Below are 14,895 nucleotides of genomic sequence, written 5' to 3' on the forward strand. Positions count from 1 at the left end.
TTTAATTATTTAATTGAACCAACTATTTTCCTTATTTGTCAACACTAACATTTTTTTCTAGGTCTTTAACCATTGATGATTTAAAGATAACCAGAAAACCTGCAGGATTGTGCGTCTCCAGGACCAGGATTGGCCACCCCTGTAATAGGTAGTAAAGCCTGGAATATCTCAAACTATTGCAGGCGTGCACACCCCAAATCAAGGGTGAATGATGACTTATTCTTGGGTGTATACAGCTCCACGTGCAGCATGCTACGTGCCATGTGTCTCCGAGGCAGCAGCAGTTAAAGAGTAAGTAGCGGGGTTCTGAAAAATACGTTACACGCCTCCACATGTGCTCTGGCTTTTCTGTTCTGTACCACATCATTGATCATTATTGTTGTGTTACCCATTTGATAATGTGGGCAATAATCCTAACACTATTAGTGCACTCGAGCGGACATTTTGAAAAGAGCTTTGAAACAGACTTAAAGTTATCAGTGTAAAAAGTTGTCATGTTAACAATGAAAAAAAAAATTACAGTTACATTATTTAAACAGTTGAAGCAACATGTGGGGACGTGTAATGCTATATTGTTCTGAACCCCGCTACTTACTCTTTAAGAGCTGGAATTTTGTATGCGATTTCCAGTCATGTCCCATGTTCTTTTAAAATCTTTAGTATCTGAAATGGGATGATAGAGACAGATTTTTAGAAGAAAAAAATATTTGAATGACAGTCTGAATACAACAGCCTAAGAAAACAAAATGTAAAGCAGCCTGACCAATCAAGCGATGATGGCAATGAAACATTACAACCTTTTCGTTTTATTACAAGACAGAAAAATCTGGCACATAAAAAAAAAAAAAAAAAAACACCACCGTTCTTCACCCTGTGTACAAAAAAAAAAAAACACCACCGTTCTTCACCCTGTGTAATCTCTGAAAATAAACCATAAATCAACACAGAACTGTTATACACTAATGATACTGGGTATAACAGTTCTGTGTGGATTTATGGTTTACAAGATGTGCTGTTGTTGTTGTTATTGTTTTTATAAATAAATAATATTTTTTATTCAGAACTTCATCAGAGTCTTGTTTCCTTCTGGGTGTCTTTGCCTGCTAGGCTGACTTGGGTGCTGTGGACTTCTTTCTGCCTATTTTGGTATCTGAAGTAAAGTGCACACGACCAGGCATTTTGATCAACCTCTTCTGTTTGCCTATCGTCTCTGCCCCTTCCGTGCGTTTCAGTTGCTGGGCCTCCTTCAGTAAGTCTGGAACCGGGGGCTGGCATACTGGGGTCAAGGCCATGCAGGGCAACAGCTTGTAGATTCTCAGCTAGTTAAGCAACAAAGAGTGAAACATAGCAAACTTCTATACTGTCAATCCCCAGAGAGCAGAACCATGGTCACTGCTGGTAGCAGAAAAGCTGAAGTCAGAATCTCATTATACAACACATTCTGGTACCTATTGCTTTCTGTCCTGGCCATTACCTGCTCTCTGCTGCTAAAGTTAACTTGGACTTCAGGGAATGTAGGTGGTAAAACATGCCTCACTTTCTGTTTGTACGATCTTCCCAGTATATTGCTTTTCTGTAAAATATACAAGTAAATAAAACGCTACAGATGGAAATTAAGTCAAAAACAGACTGCACAACCAAACCAGATCTTGATTTTGGGTTTACGTTTGTTACAGCAACAAAACAAGTAAGAACCATGGATTTCAGCTGAAATCAAGATACCGACATTAGAACAGGATAATGATGTGGGTTTGGTTGTTTTGTTGTTGTTGCAGTTACTAAACAAGGTGTATTGTTGGATTTGCTATTCACAGAAGTGTTAAACTGTGTTTTACCTCCACTCCCTTCACTTCCCACTTTTTCCAGGTGATGTTGATCTGATCGTTGGTGTAGTTGGCAATGACGGGGTTGTTCTGCAAAATCTCCTGCAGCTTGGAACTGGCATCCTGGGGCATTGAGCCCTTCATGAAATTAATGGTCTGGGAGTGCTGCTGCTTCTGATGGCTCAGCGTCTCCAGGATCTTCCTGGCACATCTTCAGCAAAACATTATCAGCTGAGTTAGTATATTATAAATCAAATGTAAGAAATCAAGCAGAATTTCATTTATATAGTGCTTAGTACTATCCAGCACAATAGAGGTTTTTAAAACAGCTTCTTGTGAAACAACCCTAGGCGCTGCAAAGTATGTCAGTGTACTTTTTTTTAATAAGTAAAAAAAAAAAACCCAAAAAAAGATGAATGTAGAAAATCCTATATTAACATATTGGTTTAGAAATATAACATTAGACATTTTGCACTCATAAGTAAATGCTTAGTGAGTCCAGCCCACAATGTTAGCTGCCTGTGCCTCAATGGGTGCTGTATTATCTGCAGGGTTCACTTACTCCCAGTGGGGGCGAGTGCCCTCATTCAGCACTTTCAGGGTTTGGCAGGAGGCGACTCTCTTTAAATCAGCAGGCAGCTGGGTGCGAAGGCCTGGCTGGACCCGCACCTGCCATAGAGCCTGGCCAAATGTACCTTAAAGGGAAAGGAGAGTGGTTTAGGATAAGCCCTTCCATGTGGGCCTGATGGTAACCAGACATACTGTGAGGTTCTGAAAAAGAACAAAATATATTGCCCAAGTTGGCTCATCCTAATTTGCTTTAAAAACAAAAAAAAACAACATTATTCAAATCAAGAAACAGCGTCTGCGTCTGGGGCAAAAAATACCTTCAATTTGCTGTATCTATTCTATCCTATCTATCTGTCTAACTGCTTCCCCTTGTACACTACCGATATACAGCAGAAATTAGGTTTCTTTATTGCATGATTACCTATGTATTTGCCTGCAATGCTCCAAAGACGGACATTGCAGTCTAAACTAGCTGTGACGATCAACTGAAACCTGTCCACATACTCGACGTGGACTATCCGCTGCAAATGACACCTCCAGGAGCTCAGCAGTGTGGGTGGGACTGGAGAGGTGGTCCATCCATCCTGTACCTAAAAGTCACATACATGCTGTAACCTCAACAACAACATCAATCACACATTGCAGGTGACAGTATCATTCATGAACAAGTATGTTTCGGAAACATTACTTTCAATAGCTTAGCGAGTCGAGTGTCAGTAAGAGGAAAAAATGGTGATGCAATGATGTCATTGTATTAACTTACCGGCTTTCTATCTTTTACGTGAAGAGCAGACCTATGTAGCTTTCTCATTCAAGTTCTTGGATGACTAACAACTTGCTAATAGCAACATGGGGCAGTGCATGTGTTACCTCTTTTTCTGCCTCAATATCATCGCTCTTCGGCCCCTGCATTCTGCAGTACTCTGGGATGAGGTCTGGCAGTCTCAGGCCCTTGTTCACTCCATCGCTTGACGCAGGCCTCTTTTCTTCTTTTGTACGATAACAGTAATTTTCAATTTCCCAAATCTAAACAGACGAGCAGACATCAAACAATGCAGCAGCTGGAACCCATATTATACCAGCGTTATATGGCAAAAGCTGTAAGCAGAATCGGGAATGAAGTGGTCAGTGTGCAATCATCTTGGTTTATTAAATACATGAAAACCAAACAGTTCACCAAAACGTTCTGTTTTACTTTATAATTGCACCTCAATCACGGTTGGGCGGTTTCTCAGAAGCATGCTGAATGCAGACATGCTGTGATGTGTTTCCTCTGGGATCAGACTCTTATACTAGTAAACCATACCCTGATGTACCCGTTGGTATCCCCAGTCAACAGGATCTGACCCTTCTCGTCGGTGGACATGGTGCTGACAGACGTCTCTTCTGTGTTCACTGCGCGGAACTTGCCCAGTAGCCCCCCCTGGTGGCTGATAGACCAAGCGTAGATGTAGCCGTCGGCAGCACTGGAGAGCAGGATCGCGGTGTCAGGACTGCGTTCCCGCGTGCGGAGGAAGAAAACCTGCGGGTGGAGACACGGGAGAGTCGCAGTGTTACCCTACTGCACATACACCCTGCGGCTCGGATATCGAAAGACTGCTTCATCTCTCACCTTCTCCACAGCCAGTCTGGGTTTCTCCAGCTTCTCTTCAATTCTCTCCTCTTCCCTTTTCTTCTTCCTCCCCTGACAGGCTTTTTTCGGTTCTCTTTTGGCGCTCGTTTCTTCCTCCACCTCGCCGTCCACAACTAAACTATTTTCATTCAAAACACTCCGCATATCCTGCAATGCGAAGAAGATCCATGCATTGGGACAACTAGTGTAAAGAAGACCCACACACTTTCTGCATACAGGTTCTCCCCGGGGTGTTTATTATCTGGTGGTATGGACCTGTAGTTGCAGTCCAATAGCAAACGCTTCTTAATGTTAAGAGGTCCTGCAGTGTGGTCCCTGATGCAGCTGGTTCTTACCTGCTTGGAGTTAGCGAGGCTGGAACTCTTCATGACCGGGGGTGCCGAGGCGAGGGCCCTGTGCTGGCTGGAGAGGGTGCTGGATGAGGATCCGTCTGTCAAATTTGATTTCCTGAGGTTGGCCCAGGGCTCATTAACGTCCTCTGCATGATCTGGGGACTTGTCCTGCTTGGGCTTAACTTCTTCACTCACCTACACCAGGAAACACAAGGATACCATGCAAAGATAAAGAATACATTATCATTCTGTCACTATGCTCCACACTTGCTGGTGCTGCATCCAGTGCGATGCACATTGCTGCAGTTTCCTTTTAAACCTAATTGATGTATTTTTGATCCCTGTTATTGTTCAATTCTCATTTGCAGCCTCCTCGCCCCCCTGTCTACACATCACATGTCCACATGAAAGCCCTCCTGCCACTATCGTACTGCTATTGCACATGTCAGAGTGAGTCCTGACCCCCTTGCCTACCCGGACAGGCAGGAGTGGCTGGGGGCTCTGGTAGGGGTTGAACCTGCAGAAAGCCTGTCCAGAGTCGATGTTCCACACAATGATATCCCCGCTGTAGGAGGCCGTCACTAGCAGCTTGTTGCCGTGCATGTCCATAGAGAAGATATCCTCCGAGTGGTAGCGTTTCCACTGTCTGTACTCCAGCTCGTCATCTTCCTTAGCATCTCTAACCAGGGAAGAAAGGTTCAATAAAGGCTCAGTCTCATTTCTTTTTCAGGTAGTCTACCGCAGTAAGGACTTGGTTATTTTTTTAAAATTAGGGGCTACATGGTGCATTTTAGCAAATTATATAAGAACTCTCCAGTTCTTTTATAAACTGAGTCTAGAAAAGACCCCAGACTGTATTTAGACTGTAGCTGTGTAAGTTCTACACATTATTTCATAGGCTCCCAAAAGGTTTCCATCTGGCTATTGATTGGGGGAAATCAATAAGCGCAGAGTGTTCCTGATTGAATTACCACTCTGCTCAAGGCTGGCTCTTCTCATCAATTAACCATGCCAGCTCTGCACATGGCTATGAATTCTATGAACATGATAATACTCACAGGTACCACATGACATACTTGCTCCAGCCAGAAACATAAATTCTCTGGTTAAGGTACAGAATTCCAGTTACCTGTGAAAAACATATGCGCATCAAAACCTGCCCATGGGTTTAAAGGTTTCATGAAGAAGACCAACAACAAGTTGCACCCAGGTATATATCCCATTAAACACTACAAGGTAATTCCAGTGAAAACAGTCTTTGCTATTTAAGAGACGGGCTGGTTGCATAAAACACCTAAAGTTTAAGTACAATACTTAAGGGTTCATTTTCCCTTAACTAGGGTATCGACTTAAATGTGTCAATCTGCTTCTGCAACACCCTAAATTCAAGGAACTCTTAAGGGAAAAACTAAGGGGAAATTTAGCTGGCCACAGGTCTCTTCCCAAAACTTACAAATAACTAAAAGCTGTGCAGAAGGATACTTGAAATGAAATGTATAATTATTTTAAAGATACAGGTTGATGGCAATACTGGACTGAAGGAGCAGTTGTGCAGTTTTGAGCGTGCCTCCTGTACTGTACCTCTGTGTTGTTGAACTTGGGCAGCTCCCAGAGACAGGCTCCGTTGTTAAAGTTCCACAGTTTGATGGTGCCGTCCATGCTTCCGGTGATGAGTCGTCTTTTGGGCCCGTCAAAAGTCATGGCCGTCACCTCCACCCCCTTCTCACTGGAGGTAAGGAACTGCATGACCTTCTCCCCAGTCAGGATGTCCCAGACACTCACCAGTCCGTTGTGACAGCCGCTCACCACCTGAATAATGGGCAGGTACGATATGTCATTAAACTGGCTCGCTGTTTATTTAATTCCTGCCTAGTTTAGCCTCCTGTGACCTTTTAGACTATCCAAGTTTTTAAACAGCAGCCATGTCATGTTCTTCCACGTGGGTGTTTGTTGGGCCCAGGTCTGTAGTTAACTGTTTGCAAACAAAGAGGTTTTCAGTGTGATGGAGGAAGTCCATCCATCATGAATGCTTCTTTGTGAAAAAGTACTTCTGGAAGCCCACACACAAGCTGTATGCAGTTTACTGTTTGCGCCTTTCTGAAAATGGCTTATGAAACTAGTGGGTCTGACCTGTTATTCTGATGAATTCATGCTCAGGATTTAATATGAATTAATGTAAAATAATGCGTCTTTATTAGATGTTAAATGTAGATGAATTAAATGATCCAAAGGCTAAAACTATTAAGACATTAGGTGATTCTGAAGTTGCTTAACAAAGACGTTGATTCCTGATCATAGCTACTTCTCTATAAGAGCTTGCTCGCAGCGCAGAAGGACTTGAGAAGGTTTCACTTGACAGAATGCAAATACAATAAAAAGAATGCCTCAGTCAAGGACTCGAGAGTCCTGCCCTCCCTTCCTACCTGCTTGAAGTTGCTGTTATAGAGAGCAGCACACAGCGGCTGCTCGTGAGATGTGAGTCCCTTAAAACTTGCTTCTGCATCTTCTATAGCGCCTTGTAGAACCCCAATCTACAGAAATGCAGGAGTTATTGAGGTCATATACTAAACAGCTCTCAGTGCGTGTGCAAATACAATACTTTCAATAGGCACTGCCATGCTGGGGTTATCTAAAGACCAACAACAGGGTGCTTTTATATCGGATTTATTGTGATGTAATGTTGCATACTGCTCTGTGCATTTAGCTGTCTACCTAGGCAAAGATCAAATTCTATAATAAGCTAATTGGTATTTTTAAGTGCGATCAACACTTGATAATATGGAAAGCAATATTGGTACAGTAGTCTCTGGCTAAGAGAACACCCCTCGAGAAGCTAGCGAAGTGTTCTCTTAGCCGAAATGTTCTCTAAGACAGAGTTGACCACCGGACAAAATATATGAATCAATAAATATGATCAATAAATATGAATCAATAAGATATGAATCAATAAATACAAATGTGTTTATTACTTATGTCAGGACGTATGCCAATCAACATATGAAATGAACAGAATAAGTAAGAGAAAAGCAATAGGTAAGCTTATGTTAATAAAGTATAATAATAAACTAGCTAGAAACTGACAAAGTCAGTATTTGAAAAGATTGATTAAACCATTTGAATTTGATTTTGATGGTGATGAGTTATCAGGTTACAAAACAGTACTGTATCAGTTTTGAATTGGTGCCAAAAAAGGTGTTCTTTTAACCAAAGTTCCTGTTCCTTATGTAAAGCATTTACAATAGGAAGAGTCCCTTTTACCACAAGGCTGTTCTCTTAGGAGGTGTTCTGTAATTTAAGTCTATAGTGTAGCTAGCATTTTGTAGCACTCATATCACACAGTAACTTACCAGGAAGGTAGCGAGGGACAGTGTATTGGTCTCCTTGTTGTAGTGGATGTCGGAGATGGGGAACCTCCCAAGATTCATGTTTCTGGAGTGGATGTTCTGGAGACAGGTGCAATCATCCAGATCCCACACACGCAGGTTCTGTAAGACAAATGTCCGTTGGAAAAGCTATCAAAAACAACTGATTTAGGAAAACAAATAAGAGGTTCATAAATAACCAAGCAGGTAGCATCTATAAATTTCTGGGAAGAAAAATCGTGTTTGAAGATGTGAGTTGTTGTATGGAGTTACTAATGCCAGAACTCACTTTATCTTTTGAAATGCTGATGATCTTGTTGGCTTTTCCATTGACCACAATGTGAGTGATTGCAGAGTTGTGCCCTTTCATTTGGGAGGTGGCAGTGTTGGTCACATAGGGGTTCCACATCCTCACAATTCTGTCGAACCCACCTGTCACTGGTGCACACGAGATGCAGGAAACACAGTCAGCATGTCTGTTTACAGTGTGAAAAGCTTCAGAAGAGCTTTGTATATCTTTGTCTTATATTTGCATGCAGCCACTCCTGCTCTGGCAGGGTCCCTTTTTGTTAAAGCAAATTTCAAGGCGCCTTTTCTATGTGCACTAAATGCAGTCCCACACTTACTTACCAATGAGATTCCATTCAGGTGTATAATCGAAGCAGAGGATCCCCTTTTTTAAAAAAAATGTGGAGTTTCTGCCAAAACACAGACAGTGGTTTTAAAAGGTCTACATCGGTTTCCTAAGTGCAGTATCAGAAAAAATGTGACCCGCAGGATATGTACAGATCACCTGATATTCAGATGGATAACTTTGAATTTAGTAATTAAACATAATCCCAAAAGATTTCTCAGGCAGTCAACAGTCATTGCTTCTTTCAAGACAACACTTTTAATTATTGCAATATATTCTGGCATCAAGCAGATGAGGTGAATAGTAGCTGGGGTGTCTTACTGGATTCTGCTTTTGTTGGCGTGAGGCAGGGTGGTCAGGACCATGGCAGTCTGATCACAGGCGGAGCACGTGACGACAGCATTGAGCTCCGGGATGAACTGGATCTTACGACACCAGTCATTGAGGAGAGACTGTTCAAGATTCCAAAAAAGAAACAAATAACATGCGTAAGGACTGGCAGCATTCCCAGGGCTGACAAAAATACACAACATTCCGAGTCACAAGACATATACAAAACTACACAGAAGGTAGCACCTGCCGTATGCTTCTGCTTGCAATCACACATTCAAATAGAAACGGCGTGTTTGTGTTGCAAGACAAATGAGCAGCTGCTACAAAAGTTCTTAATACCGCTTATCCTGGTTCTGTTCTGCACTCTGTGGTCTATTAATATGGCCCCTGATATATTCTGTAATGATCAGAACATCATTTGAATAATGTGGGATAACTTTACACTGAAGAGGAAACCAACGCTGCTTTATTGTGCTTTCTGAATTGAGGAAGTTTATACTAGGTCATTTTGCTGACATGATTGCAGAACTGGGACAGGGATCAGTGCACCGAAAAACAAGAAACGCTGCAGCACCATACAGTGACTTTACTTACATTCACTTTGTAACAACAGTAAATGCTGGATGTGTTTTTGAACACAGATTGTATTGGAATTCTGCAAGATCCACCTTAAAAATAAAAGATAGTAACAAAATGAGTGGGCAGCACACAGCTTAAAGATAAAACTGAAAAGTAATTACAACCTTTAGACACCAGGTGGCATTTGTTCAAGGAAGAAAAGCAATGCCATTTAAAGAAGCACTGTTAAAATGCTATTAGAATGCACTATGTAAGCCACTGACTTTATAGTGCGTTCTACTAATAACAGTGGGCTCTCTGCACTCCGCTTTTAATGTGTAAATAATTTAAAGACAGTTTTTTTAAATTCATTTAAGTATGAATCATGAAATTCTTCGAGTCTGTTGTTAAAAGCTAAATAAATAGTTAAATAAATAGTTTCATGATACAATATTTTATTCATCTACTGTTAAAAAAAAGAAATAACTCCTCAATTCAATCTTTATGAATAGACCCTGTTCTTTATTTTAAGAAATGTTTTGTCACTCAGAACCCTACTTGGTAATTATTGACTGTACTGTATTATAAAAGCCATTTCATATGATGTAATTCAAGACTTAACCTGGCCAACATTAATAGCATACAGTATTACTGGTAATTGTACAAAATGACAGACGATTATAATTCTGTTTAATTGTTGTCTTACTGAGTAGCATGCAATGTTGATTTAAATTAAATGTTTGGGGAAACACTGGGATATTCCCCAGACTGGAGTAAACAGTAAATAAACAGCATATTTGCTTTTCAGTTCTTTTTTTTTCCTAAAACAGTTGCATTGTAGTTTCTCAGCTTCAAACCAATTCACTGTACAGGATTCCCCAATTACAGGGGTGGAGACAGCCAGGCCCTGAACAGCTCAGCTATAATGTATTTCCACCCTGGGGCAGCAGTAGGCATATGGGATGTATATTGACTCAAGACACTTAATATTTGCAAGGCCCACTTAAAAGATGCATGGCAAGTGCAGGGCTAAGTGCTGCACAGCCTGATTCCAAACGTTGCAAAATGTCTATTTATCTGAAATAGCCACTCAACCAGGATTCTAAAACTACTCCCTTTAAGTATAAACCTACTCCCTCTGTCAACAGCGTCAGTTTAATTTAGTTTGATTAATCTCATGGTTTTCCAAGCGTATGAAGAAAGCAATAGGTTAAGCAGAGCTTTCACCTGACGTGGTGGAGAAGCCAGGCATGTTGAACAGGCCGTAGCGAACTACATCCAAGGAAGTCAGGACCACTATGTTCCCCCTTGCATCTCCAATACTAAATACTCCCTTTTTACCATCCGTCCTGAAAAAGACGGCAGAACAGTGTTTAACAGAGCTCAACTTTTTTTTACCGTTCAAAAAAATTACAGATTTCAGAACTTTATAGATATAAAATATTCAACAGAAAATCACATGACTGCTCTTAAGACTTACATGTATTTTACTGATTATGTAACATTGTAGACTGTTTTTGGTCTTTTTAGAAGCAATTAAGCAAATCTCAGTGTTCGACTTTTCATCACCCGTGTGTACAGTTCTATCTTTTCTAATATTGTAGCTCAGGTCACCTACCAGTAGTTCATTACTATAATGTAATTATCAAGCCCGGTAAGGGAAAACAGTCTGTCGCATTTGCTGGCACTGATGTCGAAAAATTCTAATGGAAAGAAAGCATGAATAAGCATTGGATTGGATTTTTTTCCCATGCTTTTTATTTGTTGTATCCAAGGATGGAAATATGACTCCCATTGCATAGTAGTTTGACCCATTTCTGGTTTTACTATGAGATTAAGAAGACACACCTGAGCTTGTTACTTATACACTGTGGCTAATCAAGCTTGTAGTAAAACCTGGAATGGGTGCTCTGCAATTGGGGTCTTATTTCCATCCCTGGTATCTATTTCTCACCTATATCCCTGTCTGTCGAGGAGACTGCCAACATGTTCATATTGGGCATACAGACCATGTCCGTCACCCAGATCTGCTGGGCTTGCTTTCGTTTCACCTGAAAATTGAAGATTTTTTTCCCAATAAACCACAGTATGTATTCTAAAGAGGTTGAGCACACAGGCTTTAAACTATTGTATTCCATGAACGCATTATTTGTGTGGTCTGTTAGATCATTGGAGCCTACGATTCTGCAGCAACAGCCAACGCAGGTCTGGTTTTGGCTATGGATTTCTCATGACTTCTCCACCACTACCCAGTTTTAAGCTTCACATTAACTTTTAACTGCTCAGCTTCAGCAGCAAAGGGTGATTTTATACCTGGTCCATTGTAGTCTTGATTGGAATGTGCTCATGTCAAGTTTAAATTACAGTACAAACGTCCACTGAACAGAGCTTACAACTGCAAAAAAACACACCACACAAAGAAGGACTGGTTTTCTGAAAGCGGGCTCACGTGGACAGTGCGGATTAGCTTGAACCTCTCGTTCCAGTAGTTGAGGAACCCGTCCCGGCTGATGGACATGTAGCGCCCTAGCTGTGTCAGGGCCTTGGGTAAGCCTGTTTTATCTTCCTTCTTCTCAGCCTGCCGGGTGTGGATGGGGTAGAACTGGATACGCACTATCACCTCACAGTGAACCCTGGACACACACACACACACAGAGACACAGAGGGAGGTGTGGGCACGGGGGTTACATTCCCCCCAGTTTTTGGTGTAAATGATAATTGGCTGCTGTGGCCCCATCAGTGGGTGGACAATGGCGAGACAACTAATTGTGAGTTAATTAATGATCGTTTTGGTGGATTAAGAAACGTTTGATATTCACAATGCTTTTCTAGACGTTTGTTTCTTTTAAAAATAAATGTTTCATGTGTACAAACCTTTTAAAAAACACATTTAAGCATTGTGAGTACAGGCCCAAATACATGTAAGAAATCCTGCCTGTACATTACATGTGCTTCAGTATGAAAGGGGGCAGTTTATCAGGGGGAAAAATAGCTATAAAGTATCTAACAGTATGCAACATTGATTTTCCTATTGTTGTCAATCTGGTGTATTTTTGATTTCGCAGTGTTGTCTGTGCAGCCACGAGACCTATTAGTGAGTGATTAGAGCACACATCATCATCATCATCATCATCATCACCAGTCCCTGGGGTGGCGGGGGGTAGGGAGAGTGCTGCATTACCAGCAAGCTGACTCATCACAGCCTCAGCTGGGAATATTAGATATCCAGACAACACTGATATCATACAGTCAGAGCACACACACACACACACACACACACACACACATTCGACATCTGACTCATAGTCTGAAAGACAACCCTCACCCTTGTTTATTAACCCCCTAATCTTTAAGGGTTGTCTGCTTAAAGTATGACATCATACACTTTTTTTCTCAACATATGCTGCATAAGTTACTTAATATAAAATGTTTTTTACATACATGCATGCATACATAGATTCATTTTGTGTATTGTTTTTCCACATGGGATTCCAGTGCTAATGGGGTTAACATTTCCTTGTGACATATCTTTTCAGATCTGGAGATCTGGGTCACAGAGTATGGAAATCCTTTGTCATTCCTTTGTGATCTCCTCACAGAGGCGGAACAGGACCCTGCATATTTAAATATTCAGCTTCTTAATTATTTACATCATACAGAGCATCCATCTAAGCTCCAAAACAAAGGGGCCTTTCTTCGTTTCTGTACAGAACAGCAGTTCTAGCACACTTCAACTCTGATTTACAGAACCCCAGTTCAGGGTTTGTTTTTTGTTGAGGCAAAGTTTCATGCTGGTTCAGAATATTGTACAAACCATTTTATAGTGTATTTAATATTCTGATCACCCTCATTACATTACATGTTTCTCTTACAGTGCATAATTTATGCTTTTGTCCAGGGCCTGCTGTACTTTGCAATCCATACCAAGTACTAAATAAGTTCTCCGAATGCCAGTGGCCCCCATTCAACAGCCAAGCCCAGATAGCTCACATTCCAAGCTGCTAGCTTACAGCCCATGATTAGGCTGTACCACATGTCTAATGAGGGCGATCACGATCTTTATGATTTTTTTTTTTTTTTTTTAAGAAAAGGCAACATTAGTGATAATTGAAAGAGCAACAAATGCCTTACACTGGAATGAGCTTCAGTGGCTTGGGGAAGAAGAGAGGCCTGTTCTGTCTATGTAAAGAGTCCTTCTCACGGTACTCCAGCAACATGTAGTTCAAATACTCGTCCTATAGGGAGAAACACAGAGGGGTTGTTACAGTACTCAGCCAAGGACTCATGCAGCGTGACTATAAAAAGTGCATTAGTAATGTTTTCAGCAGTGCTTATTACAATGGCTCTGGGTGCTTTAAGTTAAGTCGTGAACATGTTGTGGAAGTCGATGACTATTTAATCTTGTTTATTACGTAGGCTGCGGAAGACTGCTTGTCTTGTCTTGTTTTAAAACGCATTACAGATCCTAGTACTCACAGCAGACCAGAGCATGAAAATAAATACTAGATGTAATCTTCCAAGACATGTTAAAGCTACAATGGCTCATAATCGTGATTCATGTTCACCTTAGCCTAACTCAAACTACTGTTTATGACATCCTTCCACACAGCCTTCTCTGCACTCTCCTTTATCAGAGAGCAAGCACTGTTAGTAATTCAGTTTGTTTAACATTCCCAAATATGTTCTCCTCCTTGAAATCAATTTTCCATTGCGCCGCTGAGCCCCACTGTCATTTCCCTGCTACTGCTTGCAGCAGTAGGAGGTTTTTCTGAGTGCCGTGCTCACCCAGTCCACAGAGCCATCGCAGTTGGTGTCCACCTTCATGAAGATAATATCCAGGTCCTCGTCATCCACCTCACCCATGATCTTCTTCATGGCCTCTCGGAACTCCTCCATATCCAAGCCTACAAAGCAGAAAAACGTACAGTATCTTCAAAATTACTTTGCAGTACCACGATGCTACCATTACTATACCAGTGTAAAACTCAGCAGAGCAATTAACATACCACAGCATTTCCAGCAAATGGCAACAAACTTGGAAGTGTTAAAAGAGGCTCCAGGGCAAGATTGTAAAACCTTTCATCTTATTGTGTGTTGGAGAATAATCAGGAAGTGTGTGTGTGTTTCGATTCACACCCCTGTACTGTGTATCACGGACCTTTCTGCCCTCCAGTTGGGAATCTATACCCGTCCTTATGGAATAAAACAAAAAGGGGAGAAAGAGAGGACTCCCACCTCCACCCCCGTCTACATCTGCCTCGCGGAACATGCGCTCGATCCTGTGGAGATGCTCATCATTGATCTGATCCTCAACACGCTGGGACTGCTTCCCATCAGCAGCATTTTCACTCTCCGGTGAGGCCTGGGAACGTGAAATCCAAAGAAAATGCATGAAGACAACCTACCCTGAGCTTGTTTTCCACAATACTGCAGAAACAGGATTTGGCAAGTCCCGTCCTGAGGGGCCATGTCACTGTAGGTTTAATAGGTGTAATTAAAAGGTTCAGTTGGTTAAATTTGATAATCAAGGACATTTGCTTACGATTGTAAGTCGCCCTGGATAAGGGCGTCTGCTAAGAAATAAATAATAATAACATGGCTGGAATGAAGACCTGTGTTGGAAGTGCAGAGGTTTCCCACCCCTGGCTTT

At 41.5% G+C, this 14,895-nt stretch overlaps 1 protein-coding gene across 1 annotated transcript; it reads right to left on the bottom strand.

Moving 5' to 3' along the window:
- Positions 1-839: 839 nt before the first annotated feature.
- LOC117422318 (WD repeat-containing protein on Y chromosome-like) lies at positions 840-14,707 on the bottom strand. The gene is made up of 25 exons (XM_059003477.1): positions 14,481-14,707; positions 14,031-14,149; positions 13,377-13,480; positions 11,695-11,878; positions 11,200-11,296; positions 10,864-10,948; positions 10,473-10,594; positions 9,282-9,355; positions 8,676-8,806; positions 8,351-8,418; positions 8,010-8,158; positions 7,706-7,843; positions 6,782-6,889; positions 5,940-6,167; positions 5,417-5,487; positions 4,833-5,037; positions 4,362-4,553; positions 4,006-4,173; positions 3,700-3,915; positions 3,264-3,419; positions 2,815-2,983; positions 2,386-2,518; positions 1,836-2,034; positions 1,475-1,573; positions 840-1,319 (listed from the first exon to the last, which is right to left on the bottom strand). Exons 1-25 carry the CDS (start codon positions 14,635-14,637, stop codon positions 1,104-1,106), a joined length of 3,588 nt encoding a protein of 1,195 aa, XP_058859460.1. The 5' UTR covers positions 14,638-14,707; the 3' UTR covers positions 840-1,103.
- Positions 14,708-14,895: the final 188 nt, after the last annotated feature.

The sequence above is a fragment of the Acipenser ruthenus genome, chromosome 29 (genome assembly GCF_902713425.1).
Source record: "Acipenser ruthenus chromosome 29, fAciRut3.2 maternal haplotype, whole genome shotgun sequence".
Classification (NCBI taxonomy): Eukaryota; Metazoa; Chordata; class Actinopteri; order Acipenseriformes; family Acipenseridae; genus Acipenser; species Acipenser ruthenus.

What these genes read in the sequence shown, in the direction of transcription:
- LOC117422318 (XM_059003477.1), bottom strand. Translation starts at nt 14,637, where the DNA reads ATGCATTTTCTTTGGATTTCACGTTCCCAGGCCTCACCGGAGAGTGAA. An exon ending in CCACTGAAGCTCATTCCAGT is followed by an intron (nt 11,879 to 13,376) that starts GTAAGGCATTTG and finishes GTGTGTGTCCAG; the next exon opens with GGTTCACTGTGAGGTGATAG. An exon ending in CTCGACAGACAGGGATATAG is followed by an intron (nt 10,949 to 11,199) that starts GTGAGAAATAGA and finishes TCTTTCCATTAG; the next exon opens with AATTTTTCGACATCAGTGCC.